Consider the following 22082-nt stretch of genomic DNA (forward strand, 5'->3'; position numbering starts at 1 on the left):
TAATAAATTTTATGCTGTGAAAGTTGCCGGCTATTTTATTTCCTTACCACTTTCATACCATTGTTTCATATTACAGTTGACTAGCTTATTGGTGGAGGATACTCAAAACCTGCTTAAAGCAGGAAACATACAATTTAGAGACATTATATATCTGGACTGTGGATAAGACACCTGAAGCTAAAGAAAACAGAAAACTAGTTATAACTAAGGTAAATGGATGTAATCATCCCAGTGAATAAGTAAGCAGGGAACATTCAGGGTCATGCTTAGCTGGGGCAGATACTGAGGCATGCTGGGATGCAGGCAGTACTAATTTCCTGAATTCAGTGGATCCGAGTCTTGACCTTTATATAGAACCTTATAATAGAGTTTGCTGTGAAGAAGCTTCTATGCGCAAGTATGAGCGTATCTATGTGTTTACGTTCCGCACCACATGCATAATGCAGAAGCAGGGAACTATTTCCCTTCTATAGAAATAATATGATGTATTTTTTTCCACAACTTAGACAATGGAAATCAATACAGAAGAGACCAAATGAACACAGCGGCATCTTTTAAATGTGCACAGAATTGCTTGGGAATTGAGCTGTTTCGGGAATGTGCAGTCCGGAAACTGTTAGCTGCTTTCAATCGGATATGCCAAAAATTGAGTAATTTTCTAAAACATATGTTTTAGATATTTCTGTGGGAAACAGCATGCAAGCAGTGACTCTTATGAAGGATGTGTTCATTATGCAATATGAAAGACAAGCTTATCTATCAGAATCAAAGAATCCTGATTTCTAGTACCTAATAAGGAGCTGTTTGTTTTTGCTGTTGGTGCTTCTTTTTATAATTTTTTTGGCATTTACTCAGGAGCTTAGAGCATTTTGATTCACAAACTTGGAAAAGGTTTCTGGGAGATCCCTGTGCATGGATATGCTGCTGGCTCCAGACAGGACTTCTCAAATGGGTTTACATACGCCTTCTCACCTGTAAAGAACAGTGGCTAAGGATATTATGGTCTGCCTGTTACCCAAGCCAATGTTTAAAAGTCTCTTCTGTTTATCACTGCAAGTGTCTATTTGCAGTAGCGAGACAACTCATGACACTTAAATTTCTTAGTATAATTGTGCGTGTGTTTTTTCCCTAGAAATTGTCAATCTTCACTGCAGTGTGCATTTATGTAGTAACTAAGCCTTCTCTACAGCCCCAGGGGACATGTTGAGTTATGGGGATGGTTTTGGAATCAAGCATACTCTGGTAGCTTCCTCCCTGTTCTAATCACTGCCTGGGCACGGGTGACCCTTGATTCCCCCAGAAGGATATACTTGACTTGTTTGAATAATTTCATGGGCTGGAAGAGAAATGAAACCTGTAAATTGAGGAGTGGGTGTGGTGCAGCTGGTCTGGCCAATAAGGGAACTAGCTGGGCTGGGAAGCTTTCCCTCTGGGTGGAGAGCATATCAATGAGAGCAGGGGAACTTGTGGCTAAGCCTGCAGGGCCCTGTGTGGCTCAAAGGTGCCAAGGCAACACATGGAATTTCAGAACTTAGAATATCCTTCCTTCTGCTCTTCTTTGATAAGTTTCTAGCTCATGAATCATGTGCACTAGATGGATATGGTAGCTTTTTGCTACCAGTTTCATATTGGCTTGAGGGCTATATTTTATGTACCTGCAATGTATATAAGAAGCCCTGGTGGCACACTGGATACAACACTGGACTACTATCCAAAAGGTCGGTGGTTTGAAACCACCAGTGGCTCCGTGGGAGAAAGATGTGGCAGTCTGCTTCTGTGGAGATTTACAGCCTTGGAACCCCCCGCCCCCGCCGTGGGGTCACTATGAGTCAGAACCAACTCGACAACAGTAGGTTTTGGGTGGGTGATGGGTATGTTTGCAGTCATTCTCTGAGAACTATTTATATAAAGGGGCCATGCCCCAAAGACTGGGTTATTTAAAGCCCTTAGCATGCTGCTTTTATGGTGGAGGTAGCAGCCTTAGTGGTCATGGAACCTGTAAAACCCAAGTGTGTGTTGGGAGGTATCGCCCAAGATGACCCTGCCTCCTCTGTCTCCTCCTCTTTACCAGTTCAAGTCCTGCTTCTGCAGATCTAGTTCTGGGTAAGAGAGGAGAGTAGCATGTTGATAGGAGACAGTCAGCTATGCTGTAAGGAGACCCCAAAGAGTAACAGAGAGTTCATGTGGCCCCATGCCACCTGTGAGGACTCTTCCCCAGTAGTCATTCACATTTATTACTGACATACATAAACAGGACCTATAGAAGTCAAGTTCTTTTTATGTAACATAATGCTTGAGAGCATGGGCTAAGTTCCGATTCGAAATCCATGATTTACCAGCTGTGTGCTTTGACAAGCTACTTAACCTATCTGTACCTTAATTTTTTACCTTATTGTGAAATAGGAATTAAAACAATACCTACCTTTTAGAGTTCTGATGAAGATTAAACCAGTTTCTACCTGGAAAGACTGAGAATAGTGCCTGTTGCATAGTGTTATGGATTGAATTGTGTACCCCCAAATTGTGTGTCAGCTTGGCTAGGCCATGATGCCCAGTATTGTGTAATCGGCTGCGATGTTATGATCTGATGTGGTTTTCCTGTGTGTTATAAATCCTAACCTCTATGATGTTAATGAGGCAGGATTAGAGGCAGGTATGTTAATAAGGCAGCACCCATCTACGGAATTAGGCTGTATTTTGAGCCAATCTCTTTTGAGATATAAAATAGAGAATCAAGCAGAGAGTTGAGGGACCTTCTACTGCCAAGATAGCAGAGCCAGGAGCAGAGTGCATCCTTTGGACTCAGGGTCCCTGCACTGAGAAGCTTCTAGACCGGGGGAAGATTAATGACAAGGACCTTCCTCCAGGGCTGACAGGGAGAGAAAGCCTTCTCTTGGAGCTGGCTCCCTGAATTCAGACTTCTAGCTGTCTAAACCATGATAGAATATAAAGCCATCCACTTGTGGTATTTTTGTTATAGCAGCACTAAATAACTACGACACATAGTGAATGGCCAGTAAATATTAGCTGTTGTTGTTAGGTGCTGTTGAGTTGGTTCTGACTCATAGCAACTGTGTGTATAACAACGGAATACTGCCCAATCCTGTGTCATCCTCACAATTGTTGTTCTGCTTGAGCCCATTGTTGCAGCCACTGTGTCAGTCCATATCATTGAGGATATTCCTCTTTTTCACTGACCCTCTACTTTACCAAGCGTGATGTCCTTCTCCAGGGACTGTTCCCTCCAGATAACATGTCCAAAGTTAATGAGACCAAGCGTTACCATCTTTGTTTCAAAGGGGCATATGCTGTACTTTTCCTAAGACAAATTTGTTTGTTCTTATGGCAGTCCATTGTGTACTCAATATTCTTTGACAACACCATAATTCCGAGGCATCAATTATTCTTCGGTCTTCTATATTCATTGTCCAGCTTTCCCATCCATATAAGGCAATTAAAAACACGATGATTTGGGTCAGGTGCACCTTAGTCCTTCTTAAAGTGACATCTTTGCTTTTTATCACTTTAAAAAGGTTTTTTGCAGCATATTTGCCTGATGCAATACGTCTTTTCATTTCTTGACTGCTGCCCCCATGGGCATTGATTGTGGATTGATTGTGGATCCCAGTAAAATGAAATCCTTGACAACTTCAAACTTTTCTCTCATGTTGCTTATTGGTTCAGTTGTGAGGATTTTTGTTTTCTTGATGTTAAGGGGTAGTCTCAGCTCTTCATCAGTAAGTTCAAGTCCTCTACTTGCAGCAAGCAAGGGTACACATGGAACCAAAGCATAGTTCAACAGGAGTACAAAGACTTGAGAAAATTGACAATATGTGAATTGAGTGCTGTGTTTCAGGTATGCACACGGTGTTAGGAAAGTAGAGAGAATAAAGCCAAACAGCCTCACAAGGAGTGGTTATGGAGACAAGGATGTAGAAAATAATTCTAAGATGGTGCTTGAGCTATAAGTTGAAGGATGATTAGCAGACAAAGGAAGGGGGTTGATGAAACGTGTAAAGGCCTTCCAGGCAGAGCAAACCACATGCAGTAAGGCAGGGAGACTAGTAAGCATGGTGCTTTGGGGAGACCAGCGGGCAGGCCAGCATGGTGGAGTAAAGGATGCATTTGAGGGCATGGCTAGCCCCAAGCCTGGAGGCTCTCCAGGCATCAGCCCCTGAAAGGTCTTGTAAAGCAGGACAAAGATTTTTAACTTGGTTCTGAAGGCAAGGGAGAATCATGACAAAGTTTTCAAGAAAAGTTTTATTTTCCTGTTTGCATTTTAGAAAAATTCCCCTGGGGAGCAACGTTGAAGGTAGATTGGGAGGAGCCCGATTAAAGGAAAACCAACTAGGAGGCAATTATAAAAGAAAACATTATGAGTCAAGGCAGTTAGTGTGAGAGTAGAAAGGAGGGAGTGGACTGGGGAAATATTTAGCAGGTAAAATTAACAGGACTTAGTAATTCATGTCAGTCAGAGAAAGAGAGAAGTTGGCAATAATTTCCAGAGGTGAGGGTGGGGGTGCTGGCCTCCTCTGAGTCAGGGCATGGAGGAGAAGGAGAAAGAGGAATGAGGGATTTCTTTTCAGTCGTGTGCCGAATTTTACATATGGGGCTTCCCATATGTCATAGGGTTTCCTAACAGAGATAACCAGCTGACTGTTAGAAGCAAAGATTTAAAATGCTGCAAATATAAGCAGGAAATAAAGATTGGAGATACTCAACTTATCTAAGAGTGTTTACAATGAGCATGTATTTATGATCATAGTACATGATGAATATATGTGATCTAAGTAAAAATAAGGAAAAGAATAAGAGTTAAAGATAGAAACCTCAGAAAATACCAGTATTTAAGGTGCCAGAATAATGGAGATTCTAAAAGGTTCTTGAGGTAGTGGTAAAAAAAACACGAAAAGTGTAAAAAAAAAAAAAAGCCATGGAACTTAAGAGGCAAGAGAGGCTGAGCCAGAGGGGACTTAATACAACCACAGGAGGTTTCTGAAAACCTACACACCAGACCATCAGGAGTGGCCAGCTCCAGGGTGTGGGCTTGTAGAGAATGGCAAAAGAACTGAGCATTTTATTTTTTTACTCTATATCCCTTGGCATCGTTTGAAATTTTTTATATAAAAGTATGTTGTACCTTTCTGTACTATTTTTGAAGCTTCCTATGAGCTTATAATTATTTTTTTTTAAAAAAAAAGTTAAAATGCAGGTATTTGCAATGGAAAACGAAAAACAAATCCATCAAATAAGTTTAAGCAGAACAGAAAGAGGAGGGGAAGGGCAACATGGAGTGGCCAACGGTGTCATACATCACGTAGGTCAAAAAAGATAAGGACAGACGGGAGCCTTTTAGCTTGGTATTTGGATTTGGTCACAAGTGACCTTATTAAAAGCAGTTTCAGTGAAAGGCTCAGGGCAGAAGAAGCCTGACTGCACTGTTGGGAAGTGAGGACATGAAACCATCGTGTAGCCAGCTCGTCAGGAGGCGTGACTGTGAAGAAGGTAGTAGATTAGGAGCCAAGGTGAGTAAAACCAGTTGCTGCAGATCCTTGTGGTAGCAAGTAGCTAGCTGTCGTTGAGTTGATTCCAACTCACAGCGATGCCACGTGTGGCAGAGTAGAACTGCCCCACAGGATTTACATGGCCGTGACCTTTCAGAAGCACATCTCTGGCCATTTCTTTCAAGGTGCCCCTGGGTGCGTGCGAATTGCTAACCTTTCTGTTAGTAGCTGAGAACTTAACTCCTGGTGCCAAGAATAGATTTCAAGTCACCCAGGAATGCGAAGTAGCGTGAATAGTTGACAGTCAGCCCCAGTCATTCCAGATGCCGGCATTTCTAAGACTGAGATTTGCAGGAGTTTTTATAAGGAATTGAAACCATCACTTGGCAAACTTTTGGGGTGGAAAGAGACCCAAGTTTCTGTATATACTGGAGGTGGTGCATCAGTCGAGGCCAAGCACTCTAAAGTGTAGAAGAGTCGAGGTATTTATTAAAGGACACTTGTAATTTGGTAAGTAAACCCAACTGTTTCCGGGAGTGAAGTTTGGTACAAAATGCAAAACTTTCCGTGTTCCAAAGTCTTAAAGGATCTATTTTAAATATATATCCACACTGGAAAAAATTAGGTGATACACACAAGCCAGCCAATGTCTTCTTCTTTTTCTTTCCTTCTAAAGCCGAACAACAACTTATCCTTACACAGAAACGCAGATGTACAGCCAGAACACTGGAGGGAATTACTTTGATACTCAAGGGAGCTCTGCACAGGTGACCACCGTGGTCTCGTCCCACAGCATGGTGGGCACTGGCGGCATTCAGATGGGTGTCGCCGGAGGGCAACTCATCAGCAGCTCGGGAGGAACCTACCTGATCGGCAATTCCATGGAGAATTCTGGCCACACAGTGACGCACACAACTCGGGCCTCCCCGGCGACAGTAAGTGTCTGTGTTCTTATTGGGTTAATTTTGCTTCCTGGTAGGCTCTATCGTACATACCACAGGCGGGCAAGAATGTGTTCAGCAGGGTTAGTCTTGCAGCATTCTGCAGACTATAGCATATGCAGTGCTATGCAGAATGGTTCTGCTATGTATGCCCTGTCCCGGTGACATGAACTAGGAAGCTTTAATGATAATGGGAAGTCAGGCGATTCTTACTCATTAAACGGCTGATGTTAATAGGCTTTCTTCAGTGACACCTGTAAAATGCTTGAAATTTCCACTCAAAGAACTTTACACTGATTTGTTTTTGTTGTTGTTGTTTTAATGGGAAATAAAACAGGAAGTAATATAGAAAATAAAACATAACTGAGTTTGGGAGAATGTTCCCATCTTCGAAGAGTAGTGTTGATGCCAGCTCATCCCCAGAGAAGTTACCTGATCTAGAATGGTATTTCCCAAACCTCAGACATTTGAGTTTTGCCATACCCACACCACCTGTGCCATGATTTAGTATTTTTAAAATTGACTCACTTTTAATATAGAGAACCATGTGTGTCATTTTTCTAATGCACATTAAAATCAATACATAAATAGTAACATTTAGAATGTTTACTCCTGTGCCATATGTAAAGTCATTTTGCACTTTACCAGAGACACACTTTCGGTGATTCCGGTGAAACACATTTGTGTTGGCTCTGAGCAAATAATCTCAGAAACACACCTGCATGCTTGAGTTTTCAAGTTTTAAAATTTTTTTAAAATATTTCCTTTGACACAAGGTATTTTAATATGCTGAATCAGAAGTCAAAGAAAATTGTTCAGAATTTTATATCATGAACCTCTGTAACCTGAACTTTCCCCTATCCCCTCAACTAAGCATACAGAGGAAAGAATCCTTTAGAACCACCTAGCTAAAGTAGCCATGGAATTGATTTTCTAGAGGTTTCTTTAGGATGGGGATTTGAATCATGCAGATGCATCTTGTTCTTACCTCTTACCGTAGCTTGTTCTTGTAGCAAAATAGTAGAAAATAAAGAGTAGAAATAAATTCAGGAGAAAGTAATTTGTATTAAAGACTTCATATTCCCTGTTTTGTGGATTTACTTCAAAATATAATAGGTACTTGGTAAGTACTTTGTATATACTTTGTGTTCATAGTAGTGCCTTTTCCATTGTCTGTGTTAAAGCCCTTTATTCTTCATTCCCTATTTGTTACTACCATCAGAACAGGTGACTATCTGTTCTGAGTGGACAAGTGGAGAGTTCTCTTTTGTACTTGTTTGTTTGTCTTATTGAACCATTTCTTACATGTATTTGTCTCTTGCTTTCAAAACATTAAATGCAGTATTTCTAAGCCCTTTAGTTACACTAGTTTATTTTATGTGGATTAGAAATTAAAAGGTATTGCCTCTAGTAAATCATAGTCTCTCTGGACCTTAGCCCCTTCATCAACAAAATCAGTGTTTAGTTATTCTAAATGATCACCTAACTTTCTCCAACTTTAAAATCATGTAAGACAGTATTACAAAGGAATTGCAAAATATTCTAGATATAAAAATAACTGTTTTCCAGAAAAGGAAAAGAAGTAGGAGAGGTGCCAGTACTTTCTAAGCTCTCCTGCTAAAGGCTACCCAGAAAGGGAAGCACTTGCCACTTACCAAGGCTCTAGGAAAACTGAAAAATGGGGAGAATGTGTCCTTTGCTGTCTTCACGTCGTCCATACACACACCCCCAATCCCTCTCCTACTTTGCCTTCACCAGCTGCTCCTCCTTGGCTTCACACTGATTTCTGGCTACCTATTAAACATCCTCATCAACTGGGTTCGGATTTACTAAAACTTGCTAGTTCTGTCACTGAGTTAACTAAACTGTTTATTCAAGGTCATGAAAATACAAGTGCAAGCATTAGGTGGGTAAATGCTCTAGTTTGGTTTTCTTTCCATAAGGGATACACTTCGGTTTTATATAGAACGTGCAAGATGGCATTCCTCCTTAAGTTATCCATTACTCAGATTTGGTGTGGGATTTTTATTATATTAATTGATAAATTAACAAAATAACTAAGTATCCCACTGGACATAGTGGAAAACTGAAAAAAAAAAAAAAAAAAGAATCCGTAACGCCAATTATACATATTAACTTAGACATAAAAGCATGCGTTGTATTTGAGGCTCTGTTGTTAAAAGTGAAAATTCTTCCTGAAGCTCTTTGTTTTGTTTTCGCTTCACAAGAAAATTTCCTTTTTGGCAAGACGAATATAAAATTAAAAGGATAAATTTTGTCTAAAACAAATGAAAGGCACCCTCATCAAAGCTCACTGTTTGATAGTGGCATCCTTATCTAAACACATATCGGCTAGTGTTTGTTGTATCACCTTGCACTTGATGCTGCCATTTATACTTGTTTTGGATCACGCTTTCAGTTGTGCAGAAGATCTTCATCTGTTTAATCCAGTGAGGTTGTGGTTCTCAGCTTACAACTTCACATCAGTCACTGCAGTAGAGTAATAACATTAAAGTGCCATGAAACCTTTTTTTTTTTTTTTTCATTATCTGCCTCTTGCCAAACGTTAGAAATGGGTAGATTTTTGGTTGTTTTGACTTGGAGAAATCCAAAGTGTTTTAAGTAGGTGCCATATCATTAGAGGGAATTTGCTTGATTTCACTCTTTTTCATTTGCCAATAGAGCCATACCAAAGAAGGTATGTGAATGCAGGTCTTCAACAACTTGATGGCCAAGACTCAAGCTATTTCCTTCCCAATAGTGAGCCAGAGGGTGCCATATTAGTTCAATTTTCGTGGCATTTTTTTTTAGTTTTCAACCTGTCACTTGTAACACGGCACATGAAACTGACTAGAGGAAAGGCCTGTCCCATGCCAAAATTTCTACCCAGAAATAGTCGGTTGGCTGCCCCGCAAGAGCCTTTAAAACCCATTGCTGTCAAGTGGATTCCAACTCATAGTGAGATAAGAAAATGGAATGTATAGTCAGTTATTTCAGCTGATGTGAAACTAGGTAAATTTGGGTATTGGAGAACAAAACCAACCAAACACCTTTACTCAATTCCTAGATAACAAGGTTTCCTGCTTTGGTTCTCTGAATAATTGCTTTGACACTTCCATCTGACCTATATCTATACAGAAACACTTCCATTTAAATTTATTAGGAATAATCTCCTGCCACACGGGAGAGTTGATCACAATGTGCAAATCAATTTCTAAAGATAGGCTAATGAGGGATAAAAGAATATTTGGTGCTTGGAATATTTCAATATTTGATATAAAACTATCTTATACTTGGAAGATCTCTTAATCATTTAACAGAGAATTTTTCTTTGGGGATATGATTTACTTTAGTTCTCTATCATCAAATGAAAACATTATTTTATTAAAGGGATTTTAATATTCATTTTTGGCTTTTGTATTTATAACATTTTTCAGTTTTATGGTACTTAGCAATGTTAGCATTTTTCAAAAGATTATAATGGTAACAATTTTTTTTGTGATTAACGTATGATGGCACAAACTGCGGATATTCAGATTTGGTCAAAATACCATTTCTTTTTGTACTTACTGTGTTCTTTGGTCAGCAGAATCCATGTGTGTTTAAATATGTATTTATTTACACACAACCGCACATACATTTAAAAGGCATTTCCTGCCGATAGTGTTAAATAGCAATTTCCAGGAAGATTTTTTAACATTTCTTATTGGACCTTCACCAGGTGTGAGTTCAGCTCAATTGCAACTTGAGTAAATATTTCACATTTCGTTAAATTAATGCTAAAAAAAAAAAAAATCCTGACTCACAGCGACCCTATAGGATAGAGTAGAGCTGCCATTAATGCTAGTAATCTACTTGTTAGTATTTCAGTGGCTCATGGGCATTAAGGTAGCAGAACTGGCTACGGTCATAGCTCTGAGCTTATTGAACTTTGCTCTTCCTTCTAACGACATCTTCATCATGTTTGTTTAATGCATTTGAAACTCTGTTTTTCTTTGTTATTTTTCTGTATAACCATATAGAAAAAAAATTTTTTTTTTTCAGTTTATGGAAATCGGGGATTTTGGGAAGCTGGACACAATTTGCATTGGAGGATCAGAAATCTGTGGATGTTGTTGGTTATTTTTGTGCTCATCACAATGTAGTTTATCCGCAGTAATTAGCATCTGGCTTTAAGTAGCTTTATGTAACACATTGGCGTTCTTATATTTAGACGGTTATTTGTGGTTTTTTCTTCTTGATAGCTAAATAAGATTACATTAATAATTTTTAAGACTATGCTATGACAGTTAATATTTATACCTGTATGTCTATACATTTAGAAGTTATATATGTGAAGTTGCTTTTACTAAAATTAGATTCCACCAGGGGGCTAAAGAGAAATGTGTTGGAAATAATACTGTTTATATTTCCTTTACCTCTTTTGATTGTGAGAGAAAGATGTGGCAGTTTGCCTCCTTAAAGATTATACAGCCTAGGAAACCCTATGGAGCAGTTCTACTCTGTCCTGTAGGGTGGCTACGAGTCAGAATTGACTCAACGGCAATGGTTTTTTTTGGGGGGGGGGGGAGTTTCTTTTGGTTAATGTAGAATATTGTAATTTTTTCAGTTATTTGGAGAGAATTTTGAGCTCCCATCTGCCGCAATGAAGTTAAAGTTTGGCCCATCTTATATAATTTATGAAAAGTTAAGAATTCATTTTAGAATTGTAGATGCTTTCATTTCTGTCTCCTGGGGTTTACTTATTTTTTTTTTTCTTTTCTTGCCTATGTGTAAGGGAGTGCTTTTTCTAAGAAGGTGAATACATTTAGCTCCCAGGAAAATAATTTTGTCTTCTGTTCCTTTACTGGGTTGGTACCGATGGCCTTTTGCTTTATTTTATTTTTAAAAATTGTTTTTATTTATATGAATTAGTTATACATTCTTAAAGTGCACATTCCAAAGGCTTAAGAAAGTGTGTAACATGCTCTCGCTCTCGCCCCGTCCCACAGTTCTCTTCCTTAGAGGCCACCGATGTTATCAGATTTTTCGGTGTCGTTGTAGAGATATTCTACATATATAACAAGCAGAACAACTCACTGTTACTGCTATGCCATTTTTACACAAATGGTAGCAAAACGTACTGTACCTTGCTTTTTTTTTCACTTAACAGTATATTTTAGAGATTTTGTTCATATCAGTACATGAAAGGGTTCCTTCTTTTTTTGGAAAATGACTGTATTAGAACAAGCCGAACTGCCTATCTTCCCAAAGGGGGAAAATTGTTAGCATAATGTTGAATTATTGGATATAGCACTATAGAGATAGAAAAGCAATATAGTCACATGAGATGAAAACTTATGTTTAATTATCATATAAAAGGGTATGCTCGAAAGAAAATACGAGATTTTTAAGTAAGACATGTGCATATATTATGCCTAAATCAAGGTTCTTACTTTATATTACAGAAATAATCATTTCTAGCTTAAATAATTTACTGTCTTCTGTTTAGCCTCAACAATAAAAAACGCTTTCTACCCCTTACATTAGCAGAAGTCTGTGTGGCCATTAGGATCTTAGCATTTTCTGTTTTCCTGTGTCCCACTTTTCCTGGGCCAACCTGAGCCCTCAAATGACGCTCCTCAGACAGAATACCAGGAGCCATCTTCTTCCTGTGCTAACTCTTGAATTGACTGAAAGTTCTGGGGCCTCATTTTCAAAGCACTTAATAAAACAGGCCTTTGAGTGAACTGTAGACTCAGTTCTTTCATGTGTATTCCATTCAGCTGTCAGCCAGCTGTACTCTGCTCCAGCCCCAAAGTTGGTAAAATCTAGAGGCAATAATTTTACCGTTATGGCTGTGAGATATTCCACTCCTAGAAATCTTGATCAACTGCAAGGTTAAGACAAACAGAGTAACAGGGGCCTTCAGCCTTTCCTGTGTGTAGCCTGTGGGTTCCCCTGAATTTTCAAGGCAAAACAGAATTGCAAATTATTTTATTTTTAAGCTATTTCATACCAAAACACCACTTCAGACCACATGTGTGTTGTAACCTAACAGAAGTTGGCTAAATTCTATTTCATACAAAACCTAGATTGGGAATATTAAATAATGTTTTTAGTGATTATGATTTAATGATTCTATTTACGAGTATGGAAATAAGCTTTGGTCCAGGTAACCTCTCACATAGCTTTTGCTTGATCTTTTGGTATATTTACAAATCAAATTTCAAGTTAATTTACTAGATTAAAACTACTAGAAATTTTGGGGGAAAAATCACTTATTTATGTTTCCTGCATGGAGACCGGGAAATAAAATATGAAATGTATTCATGGCAAATTAAAATACACTGTAACCAAGGCCTCATCTATCCTGAGAACAGAAGAACTAGATGGTGCCCGGCTACTGCTACCAACTGTTCTGACCAGGGGCACAATAGATGGTCCCAGTTAGAATGGGAGAAAATTGTAGAACCTTACTCAGATTGTTTGAAAAAAAAAAAAATGCCTAGACTTACTGGACCAGTAGAGACTAAAGAAGCCCCTCAAGACTATCGTCCTGAGATACCCTTTACACTTTGAACTGAAACTACTCTCAGAGGCTACCCTTTAGCTAAATAACAGATTGGTTCATAAAATAAACAGTATCGCCTGTGAATACTGTGTTGCTTTAATTAAAAAAAAAAAAGTCTGTATGAGACCAAATGGCTAACATTTACCCTGAAGCAAAGATAAAAAGGTGTATGTAGGGGGTGGGGCGGGCAGGGAACCTAGGCTAATTGAAGCGGGGACAACCAGAACAAAAATCAGAAATAATGAGAATGTTGACACAGTGTCAAAAATGTAACCAATGTCGCTGAACAATATGTTTGGAATTTGTTAAATGGGAACCTAATTTTCTGTGTAGTCTTTCGCCAAAACACAATAGGGTATTTTTTAAAATAATAATAATAAAAAAGTACACTGTGGTCTATCAGTCACACATGAGTCACTATTAGACCCATAAAGCTTTAATACTGCCTCCTCCACTGGCCTGTCTCCTGATTTCATGAAGGAGTCTGCAACACAATGCCTGTGACCACTTGTCAGTGCTGGAAAGGGAAGGCCTTTCTCCACGTCCCGTTCGCGTCAGTTCGCCCCAGGGTGTGTGATTCCACAGCCGCTTTCTCCGTAAGAATAACTATGCTTGTGTTTATTGGCCGCAGAATTATCTGGTTTCTTTTAAAATCTAGCTATCGTTTGATTATAATTGCTGGTGGCAGTAAATGTCATGGGCCAGGGGTTTTGTAATCTAACTACAGATAGTTAGAAATACTTTTACACAGTTGTTTTAAATTTGCTTACAGTAAGTTTTAATGACTTTTCCATCTGCCTTGTAAGAAAGAAGGGTGTGATTTTTAATTAGACAAGAACCCCTTGCCATCGAGCCAGTTCTGACTCCTAGTGACCCTGTAGGACAGACTAGAACTGCCCCTTATGGTTTCCAAGGAGCAGCTGGTGGTTACCCACTACGCCACCAGGGCGCCTGCCATTGAGCAAAGAGCAAACCCGTTGCCGTCAAGTAGATTCCAACTCATAGCGACCCTATAGGACAGAGTACCCAATAGGGTTTCCAAGGAGCGCCTGGTAGATTTGAACTGCCAACCTTTTGGTTAGTAGCTGTAGCTCTTACCCAGTGCTCCACCAGGGTGCCAGCAATTGAACAAGAGAAGGAAATAAAATGTATACAGATAGAAAGGAGGAAAAGAGGTCAGAATTTGCAGGTGATATGATTGCATACCTGATAAAAATCATAGGGAATCAAATGAACTTTTTACATTACAAATAATTAGATAATAAAGTAGGTACAAAATTACAAAAGCAATCAATAACTTATCTAGAAACAACGGCACATTAGAAAGTATAATGAAAATGAAGATCTCATTTATAATAAAAACAAAAAATGTAACAAATCTGACAGTAAACTAAGTTATGTACACAACCCAGCTCCTGAATAAAACTTAAACGTTCCCAAGGAGCACAAAAGGAAACTCGAATATTTGGAAAGGCGTACCGTATTCTTGGATAAAAAGTTTCACTATCAAACATACTCAGTCTTCCTACATTAACTTAAGATATTTCAGCATGATCCTAATCAAAATACCAATGGATTTTTTTGTTTTACAGGACAGGCTGTTTATATAAATAAACATGCCAGAATAGTGGGGAACATTTTGTAAACAGAAAATAATGGTGGTAGGGATGAGGAGGGTACAGCTTTACTAGTCGTTAAAAAGTCTTATCGAATTACAGTAATTAAAGCAGAGTTGTCTAAGCACTCGAATAGACAAGAAATAAAATTGTCATTGTTGTTGAGTGCCATTTAGTCAATTCCGACTCATAGCAACCCTATAGGACAGAGTAGAACTGCCCCATAGGATTTCTTTGGCTGTAATCTTTACAGGAGCAGATCACTAGGTCTTTTCTCTCACGGAGGTGATGGTGGGTTCAAACTGCAGACCTTTCATTTAGCAGCCGAGCGTTTAACCATTGTGCAACCAGGGCTCCTAATAAATAAAATAGACACCACGGTAGACCAGACTGCTGATAGGAATATCTTACGTGGTAAAGACGGTGTTGTGTGTCAGTGAAGAAATGTTGGACTGTCAGTGAACGACGTCTGGGCCAACCATTTAGAAAAGAAAATTAGACTGGTTTTATACATTACTCCTTATACCAAAGTTAATTTAACTTCAGTGGAAAAATGTGTTCTCTCATTAATTCTCTTATAGTAGAGACCTATGATACAAAATTCACAAGCTCTGCAGAATGTATCGATAAACTCAACCATTAAAAGTAGAAACATTTTGTATGACGAAACTCCAATGAACAAAGGCCTTGGTGAGACAGCAAACTGGGCCTAATGTTTTGAGACATTATATTCAAATGTCTTTAATGTATAGACCACTGTTACCTGCCCATCAGGAATAAAACACCAAAAGTAGGGACAGGCAGGCCATTGAAAAGGAAATGCAAAGTAAAGCTACGAAGCGATGCCTTTTTTTATTTTTCTTACTTGAAACAGCACAGATTTATTCTTTATCTTCCCGAGATAACGTTTTTAATCTCTCATACAAGCAAAACTGAAAAAGTAAGCCTTTGCAAGTGTGTATTAGCGCTGGGCTATTAAGCAAAAGGTTGGCAGTTGGAAAACCCACCCAGCTACTCTTCAGGAGGAAGACCGGTGATCTGCCTCCTTTAGGATTACAGCCAAGAAAACCTTGTGGGGCAGTTCTACTCTGTCACGTGGGGTTGTGATGAGTCGGAAATAGACCTGGAGACACCTAACAACAGCACACATTAAGGATAACTATTTTTATGATGACTAAAATTGCACTGTCCATTTGAACCTTTTTGTTGCCTTGTTAATTTGATCACTTTTATATCATTTTCAAATAACTATAATGCTTTTATCATTCTTATTTAAACCCTTTCCTATTGAAAAGCAAATCTTGTTTGTTAACAGTAAACCAATTAGCAAGTTATCACTTTCCCCTCCTCAGAAGATAGTTTTATTTAAACAATTTGAGATATTTGGGACAGAACTGACATTTGTATTATGTTTGTATAATGGAAATCATGTTGAACTTGGGGTGAGAAATTTGGATTCCAGTCTTGTAGTTAATACCTGTGTAATCTCAAGAAAGTCCCTTGATCCCAGAGACCCTCAGTTCCCTAATCTGTAAAAAGGAGGTAATATTGCTTGCCTTGCCTATTTCACAAAGTTGCTGTGAAGATCAAACAAGAGTTTTTGTGAAAAGGCTTTGTTAAGTTGTAAAGCAGTGTCTTCTATTTTCAAATCACTTTCTTTAATAGTTTTAGAAAGGAAGTAGTTTCTACTGGGAAACCAATTTTAATTATGGTGATAGTTGAATGTATCAGTCTTGACCTTTAGGCTTACAGAAAAGATTAAAAAGCCATTTCAGAGTAAAGAGGATATCCTGTGACCGTAAGGGCAAGGAGTAAGATGATATAATTGCTCTTTTTCCTTTTATTAGCGTCTAATGTAATACTTGTTTGATATTTACATTAAGAGAAAGTTTTAGTTGTCCACACATTATGTTAGTATGATATTGCGTTTGGGCCATGGCGGAGATGTGCACAAATGTGTGTACAAACCGCATGTCCAGGCTACTCTCTTTTTGCCACAGGTCACTCAAATGGAAGAATCCGCACCTCTTCACATTTATGTCCCTGCAAGTCAAGCTGAGGTTGACCTTGTTGGCTCTGTCTGCTGCCCCTAAATGAACCCTGTGCTCCAGCCAGTCTTGATTGCTTGCACCAGAAGTGTCTGGTAGTGCATAAAGTTTACTGAACGTTTTGTAGGGAGCCAAGGGTTTAGCATCACACTCTCTAAAACACAGTCACGCGAAGCCTCTTTCCACCACTTTGTTCTCCCCTGCCTGTCTGTTCCCTCTGCCAATGAGCTTTTGTCTCTGGTCTTCCCAGATCTCAGATCTTTCTACACTCTGTCATCTAGTCAATTGCAACTCACAGCGACCCTATAGGGCAGAGTAGAACTGCCCCATAGGGTTTCCAAGGCTGTAAATCTTTTATTTTTTATTGTGCTATAAGTGAAAGTTTACAATTCAAGTCAGTTTCTTATACAAAAACGTATACGCACTAGTTGCTCTCCCTACGATGTGACAGCACTCTACATCTCTCTACCCTGTATGTCCCGTATCCATTCAACCAGCTCCTGACCCCTCTGCCTTCTCATCTCCCCTCCAGACAGGAGCTGCCCACATAGTCTCATGTGTCTACTTGAGCTAAGAATAAGAAGCACAGTCCTCATCAGTATCGTTTTCTGTATTATAGTGCAGTCTAATCTTTGTCTGAAGAGTTGGTTTTGAGAATGGTTTAAGTTTTGGGCTAACAGGGTCCGGGGGCCATGACCTCTGGGGTCCCTCCAGTCTCAGTCAGACCATTAAGTCTGGTCTTTTTACTAGAATTTGAGGTTTGCATCCCACTTTTTTTCCTGCTTTATCAGGGATTCTCTGTTGTGTTCCCTGTCAAGGCAGTCATTGGTGGTGGCTGGTCACCATCTAGTTCTTCTGGTCTTAGGCTGATGGAGTCTCCGGTTTATGTGGCCCTTTCTTTTTCTTGGGCTTATATTTTCCTTGTGTCTTTGGTGTTCTTCATTCTCCTTTGCTCCAGGTGGGTTGAGACCAGCTGATGCATCTTAGATGACTGCTTGCCAGCTTTTAAGACCCTAGATGCAAGGCTATAAACCTTTATGGAAGCAGACTGCCACATCTTTTCCTAAGGAGCAGCTGGTGGGTTCAAACTGATGACCTTTTGGTTAGCAGCCGAGCACTTACCCACTGCACCACCAGGGCCCCTTAGGATCTTTCTACCCAGAACCTAGTCTTCTCTAAATCTCTCAACCCTTCCTAAGGATTTCCGTTCCTTAGAAGGCAGTGGAGAGTTATAAATGATGGGGAAAAATACAGTTTTTTTGTATTACATTTTTCTCTTAAAAAAAAAAAAAAAGTTTTCTGCCCTGGGAAATATACGATACTGATCCCTTCTTTGCACGTCAGAGAAGAGAATGCCAACATGGTAGTTACTTCTGGGTATCTGGGCCCCAGTTAGCCCCTCAACTCCCCACTTCCTCCCTCTTTTCCTCAGGGGTTGGGTGAGACTTTTCTCTGAGGCCCTTTTTGGGATACTGATTCTTTACTGGTTATTATACAAGCCTTCAGATGGCCCTGGATACTTGGAGACCATGTACCTGTCCTTGATTGCAACAGGGCAGCATTAGCACTTGAGTGAGCAGAAAAAAGTTCCCACCCTGAGCTCTTGGCCCATGTCTATCACATTGTGTCTCTGTCCCACATCAGGAGCTGGGTCCCTGCCCACTGCACATCCTTCCTATAGGAGTTGCTGTATCTTTTGAAGAGCTCCACTGAGCTCTATTTTTTTTTCTCTTGAAATACAGCATCTCTCTGGCCTTTTCTGAGTTTCTGATCCTAATCCCTGGGAAATCAAGGAAGGTTCCCCTCGCTGGTACAACCTGCCACAAGATGTACGTATTTGCTATTCTTGAAGCAAATGGGGGTACCTTCTACCTTACAGAGTCTATGCCTTTTTTTCCGCTTGTATCTGTCCCCCAAGAAGTAAGGTCTGCTTGTTGTCACTGTGGTCATGTTTTTTATCACATGCATTACCTTGCCACTTTCTACACCAGACTTGTATTCAGTGGTGTCGTCTCTAGCCAGCACTCCAGCCTTAGCATACAGCTCCTTTTGCCCAGAGGAAGGAAACCCACTTACACCATTCCCTGAGATTCGGTCCTTTGGAATTGAGTGTTAGTTGGGGAAGCTCAGTCACACCTGAGGTACTTTAACTTTACAATTCTTAACAGGCGCAGGAACCCAAACGGTAGTTCCTCATCTCAACTGGTATTACCTCCCTCTGTCTCTTCCCAGAGTAGCTTCACTCACAGTAAAAATTCAGTGAGGGGAGGGGCCTTGCACTCTCTGATGAAGTCCGTATTTCTGTGCATAGTGTTCATTGTAAACCACTCAGCAAGCTGCTCCAACCAGGTCTGCTTCTTCAAATGATGCTCCTTGTTGTGATACACAACACCAGTCTTTCAAGTATTTCCCCAGGTGGAGCAAGATCATGGGCTTTCCTGCTAAGATGTGGTCAGAAGCTTCGCATGTGATCACAGGGAGTCCTCCACGCAGCCTCAGCTTTGACTCTTCACACTTGGCTCCCTAAGTCTGGGCACTGCAAACTTTGCTGGTTCTTTGCCACTTTTTGGCCCCCACAGTGCAGCATCTTGCTCTCCAGTCCTAGCAACTGCCTCTGCCTTCATGTAGCTCTGGACTAACAGCCCGCATCTTTGGGGGTAATCAAATTCAGGGTAGCTTCCCACTTTCCTGGGAACCTGTTTGAGCTAGTATATTAAAATCATCGCAAATATATTGCCAAGGGTCTTTCATATTCCAGAAAAGACTCCCATTTTTCTAGGCAATCACATGCCCCTAGAGGCTAGAAAGGGTATTGGTTTCCTACCTGCTCTTTCACATGGGGAGTTCCTAAGTCTCACCCAGCCTGCTAGTCTCCCTTAGTACTGTGTTAACCCGTCTCTCCAGGCTGAGCATCTCATCCCAAACTTGATTTCAGAGGAGTTGTCATAGCTTCTTTCTGACGTGAGGCAGTAGTCCAGGCCCACCGTGAACCAGTCTAAACTCGCCAGTACCACGTATCTTTTGTTGTGTTGTTATGTGCATTGAGTCGGTTCTGACTCATAGCGACCCTGTGCCCAACAGAACAAAACACTGCTCGGTCCTGCGCCATCCTTTCGATTGTTGTTACGCTTGAGCTCATTGTTGCAGCCACTGTGTCAATCCATCTCGTCGAGGATCTTCCTCTTTTCCGCTGACCCTGCACTTTACCAAGCATGATATCCTTCTCCAGGGACTGATGCCTCCTGACAACATGTCCCAAGTATGTAAGACGCAGTCTTGCCATCCTTGCTTCTAAGGAGCATTCTGGTTGTACTTCGTCCAAGACAGATCTGTTCATTCTTTTGGCAGTCCATAGTATATTCAATATTCTTCGCCAACACCACAATTCAAACCTGTCAATACTTCGGTCTTACTCATTGTCCAGCTTTCACATGCATATGATGCAATTGAAAATACCATGGCTTGGGTCAGGCGCACCTTAGTCTTCAAGGTGTCATCTTTGCTTTTCAACACTTTTAAAAAATCCTTTGCAGCAGATTTACCCACTGTGTCGTTTGATTTCTTGACTGCTGCTTCCGTGGGTGTTGATTGTGGATCCAAGTAAAAGGAAATCCTTGACAACTTCAATCTTTTCTCCATTTATCATAACGTTGCTTATTGGTCCTGTCGTGCGGATTTTTGTTTTCTTTATGTTGAGGTCCAATCCATACTGACGGCTGTGGTCTCTGATCTTCATTAGTAAGTGCTTGAAGTCCTCTCCACTTTCAGCAAGCAAGGTTGTGTCATCTGCATAATGCAGGTTGTTAATGAGCCTTCCTCCAATCCTGATGCCCCGTTCTTCATATAGTCCAGCTTCTCAGATTATTTGCTCGGCATACAGGTTGAATAGGTGTGGTGAAAGAATACAACCCTGGTGCACACCTTTCCTGACTTTAAATCGTGCAGTATCCCGTTGTTCTGTCTGAACAACTGCCTCTCAATCTATGTAAAGGTTCCTAAATGAGCACAATTCTGTGTTCAGGAATTCCCATTCTTTGCAATGTTATCCATAATTTGTTGTGATCCACAGAGTCGAATGCCTTTGCATAGTCAATAACACACAGGTAAACATCCTTCTGGTATTCTCTGCTTTCAGCCAGGATCCATTGGACATCAGCAATGATATCCCTGGTTCCATGTCCTCTTCTGAAAGTGGCCTGAATTTCTGGCAGTTCCCTGTCTATATACTGCTGCAGCCGTTTTTGAATGATCTTCAGCAAAATTTTGCTTGCATGTAATATTAATGATATTGTTCTATAATTTCTGCATTTGGTTGGATCACCTTTCTTGGGAATAGGCATAAATCCGGATCTCTTCCAGTCAGTTGGCCAGGAAGCTGTCTTCTATATTTCTTGGCATAGACGAGTGAGCACCTCCAGTGCTGCATCTGTTTGTTGAAACATCTCAATTGATATTCCATCAATTCCTGGAGCCTTGTTTTTCACCAATGCCTTCAGTGTAGCTTGGACTTCTTCCTTCAGTACCATTGGTTCCTGATCATATGCCACCTCTTGAAATGGTTGAATATCGACTAATTCTTTTCGGTATAATGACTCTGTGTATTCCTTCCATCTTCTTCTGATGCTTTCTGCATTGTTCACTATTTTCCCCATAGAATCCTTCACTATTGCAACTCAAGTCTTGAATTTTTTCCTCAGCTCTTCCAGCTTGAGAAACGCTGAGTGTGTTCTTCCCTTTTGGTTTTCTATGTCCAGCTCTATGCACATGTCAGTTTGTCATACTGTGGGGGTTTGCGTATTGCTGTGATGCTGGAAGCTATGCCACCAGTACTCAGATACCAGCAGGGTCACCCGTGAAGGACAGGTTTCAGCTGAGCTTCCAGACTAAGACAAGCTAGGAAGAAGGACCTGGCAGCCTACCTCTGAAAAGCATTAGCCAGGGAAAACCTTATGAACAGCAGCAGAACGTTCTCCATGTATCCCAGCATTCGATAACCATAGGAAGTGTGTGTATATTACTGGTTCAGCTCTGGGGGGATTATTTAATAAGAGACGCCACTGGCCGCTGCTTCTTAGTTCAGAGAATCGGCTTTTTCAAAAATAAGCAAAGGTATACTCATAGTCAGAAGAATATACAATAATTTTGAATGAGATAAAGGAAGAAATGGAAAATGTCATGCTCACTTTTTAATTGGAAAAAAATGAATCCTTTAGTCATTTAAAAAACAATTATTTGGCTCTGTGCCATTAAATTAAAAAAAAGGCAAAAGGACATTTATTTTTTAAAAACAAAAGATAATCTGAGAGAAAGGAAAAGAGACATGTAGGGCTAGGTAGGGGAGCAGCTCTGTGAAAGAGAGACATCACCAAGGCCTCCAATTTGTCTGGCTTTTAGCCTGTCAGGGAGCCTCTTGCCAATCT

The 22082-nt window shown here is 40.2% G+C and overlaps 1 protein-coding gene across 7 annotated transcripts in view; it reads left to right on the top strand.

The window, feature by feature from the left end:
* The window catches only part of RFX3 (regulatory factor X3), a 315870-nt gene that overhangs the window by 191800 nt on the left and 101988 nt on the right, over positions 1-22082 (top strand). For all 7 annotated transcript variants that reach the window (XM_049895335.1, XM_049895334.1, XM_049895339.1 and 4 more), the window contains exon 4: positions 6181-6439. In XM_049895335.1, the coding sequence (XP_049751292.1) occupies positions 6181-6439 (259 nt within the window). The remainder of the gene's footprint in view (positions 1-6180; positions 6440-22082) is intronic.

This window comes from Elephas maximus, chromosome 9 (genome assembly GCF_024166365.1).
Source record: "Elephas maximus indicus isolate mEleMax1 chromosome 9, mEleMax1 primary haplotype, whole genome shotgun sequence".
Classification (NCBI taxonomy): Eukaryota; Metazoa; Chordata; class Mammalia; order Proboscidea; family Elephantidae; genus Elephas; species Elephas maximus.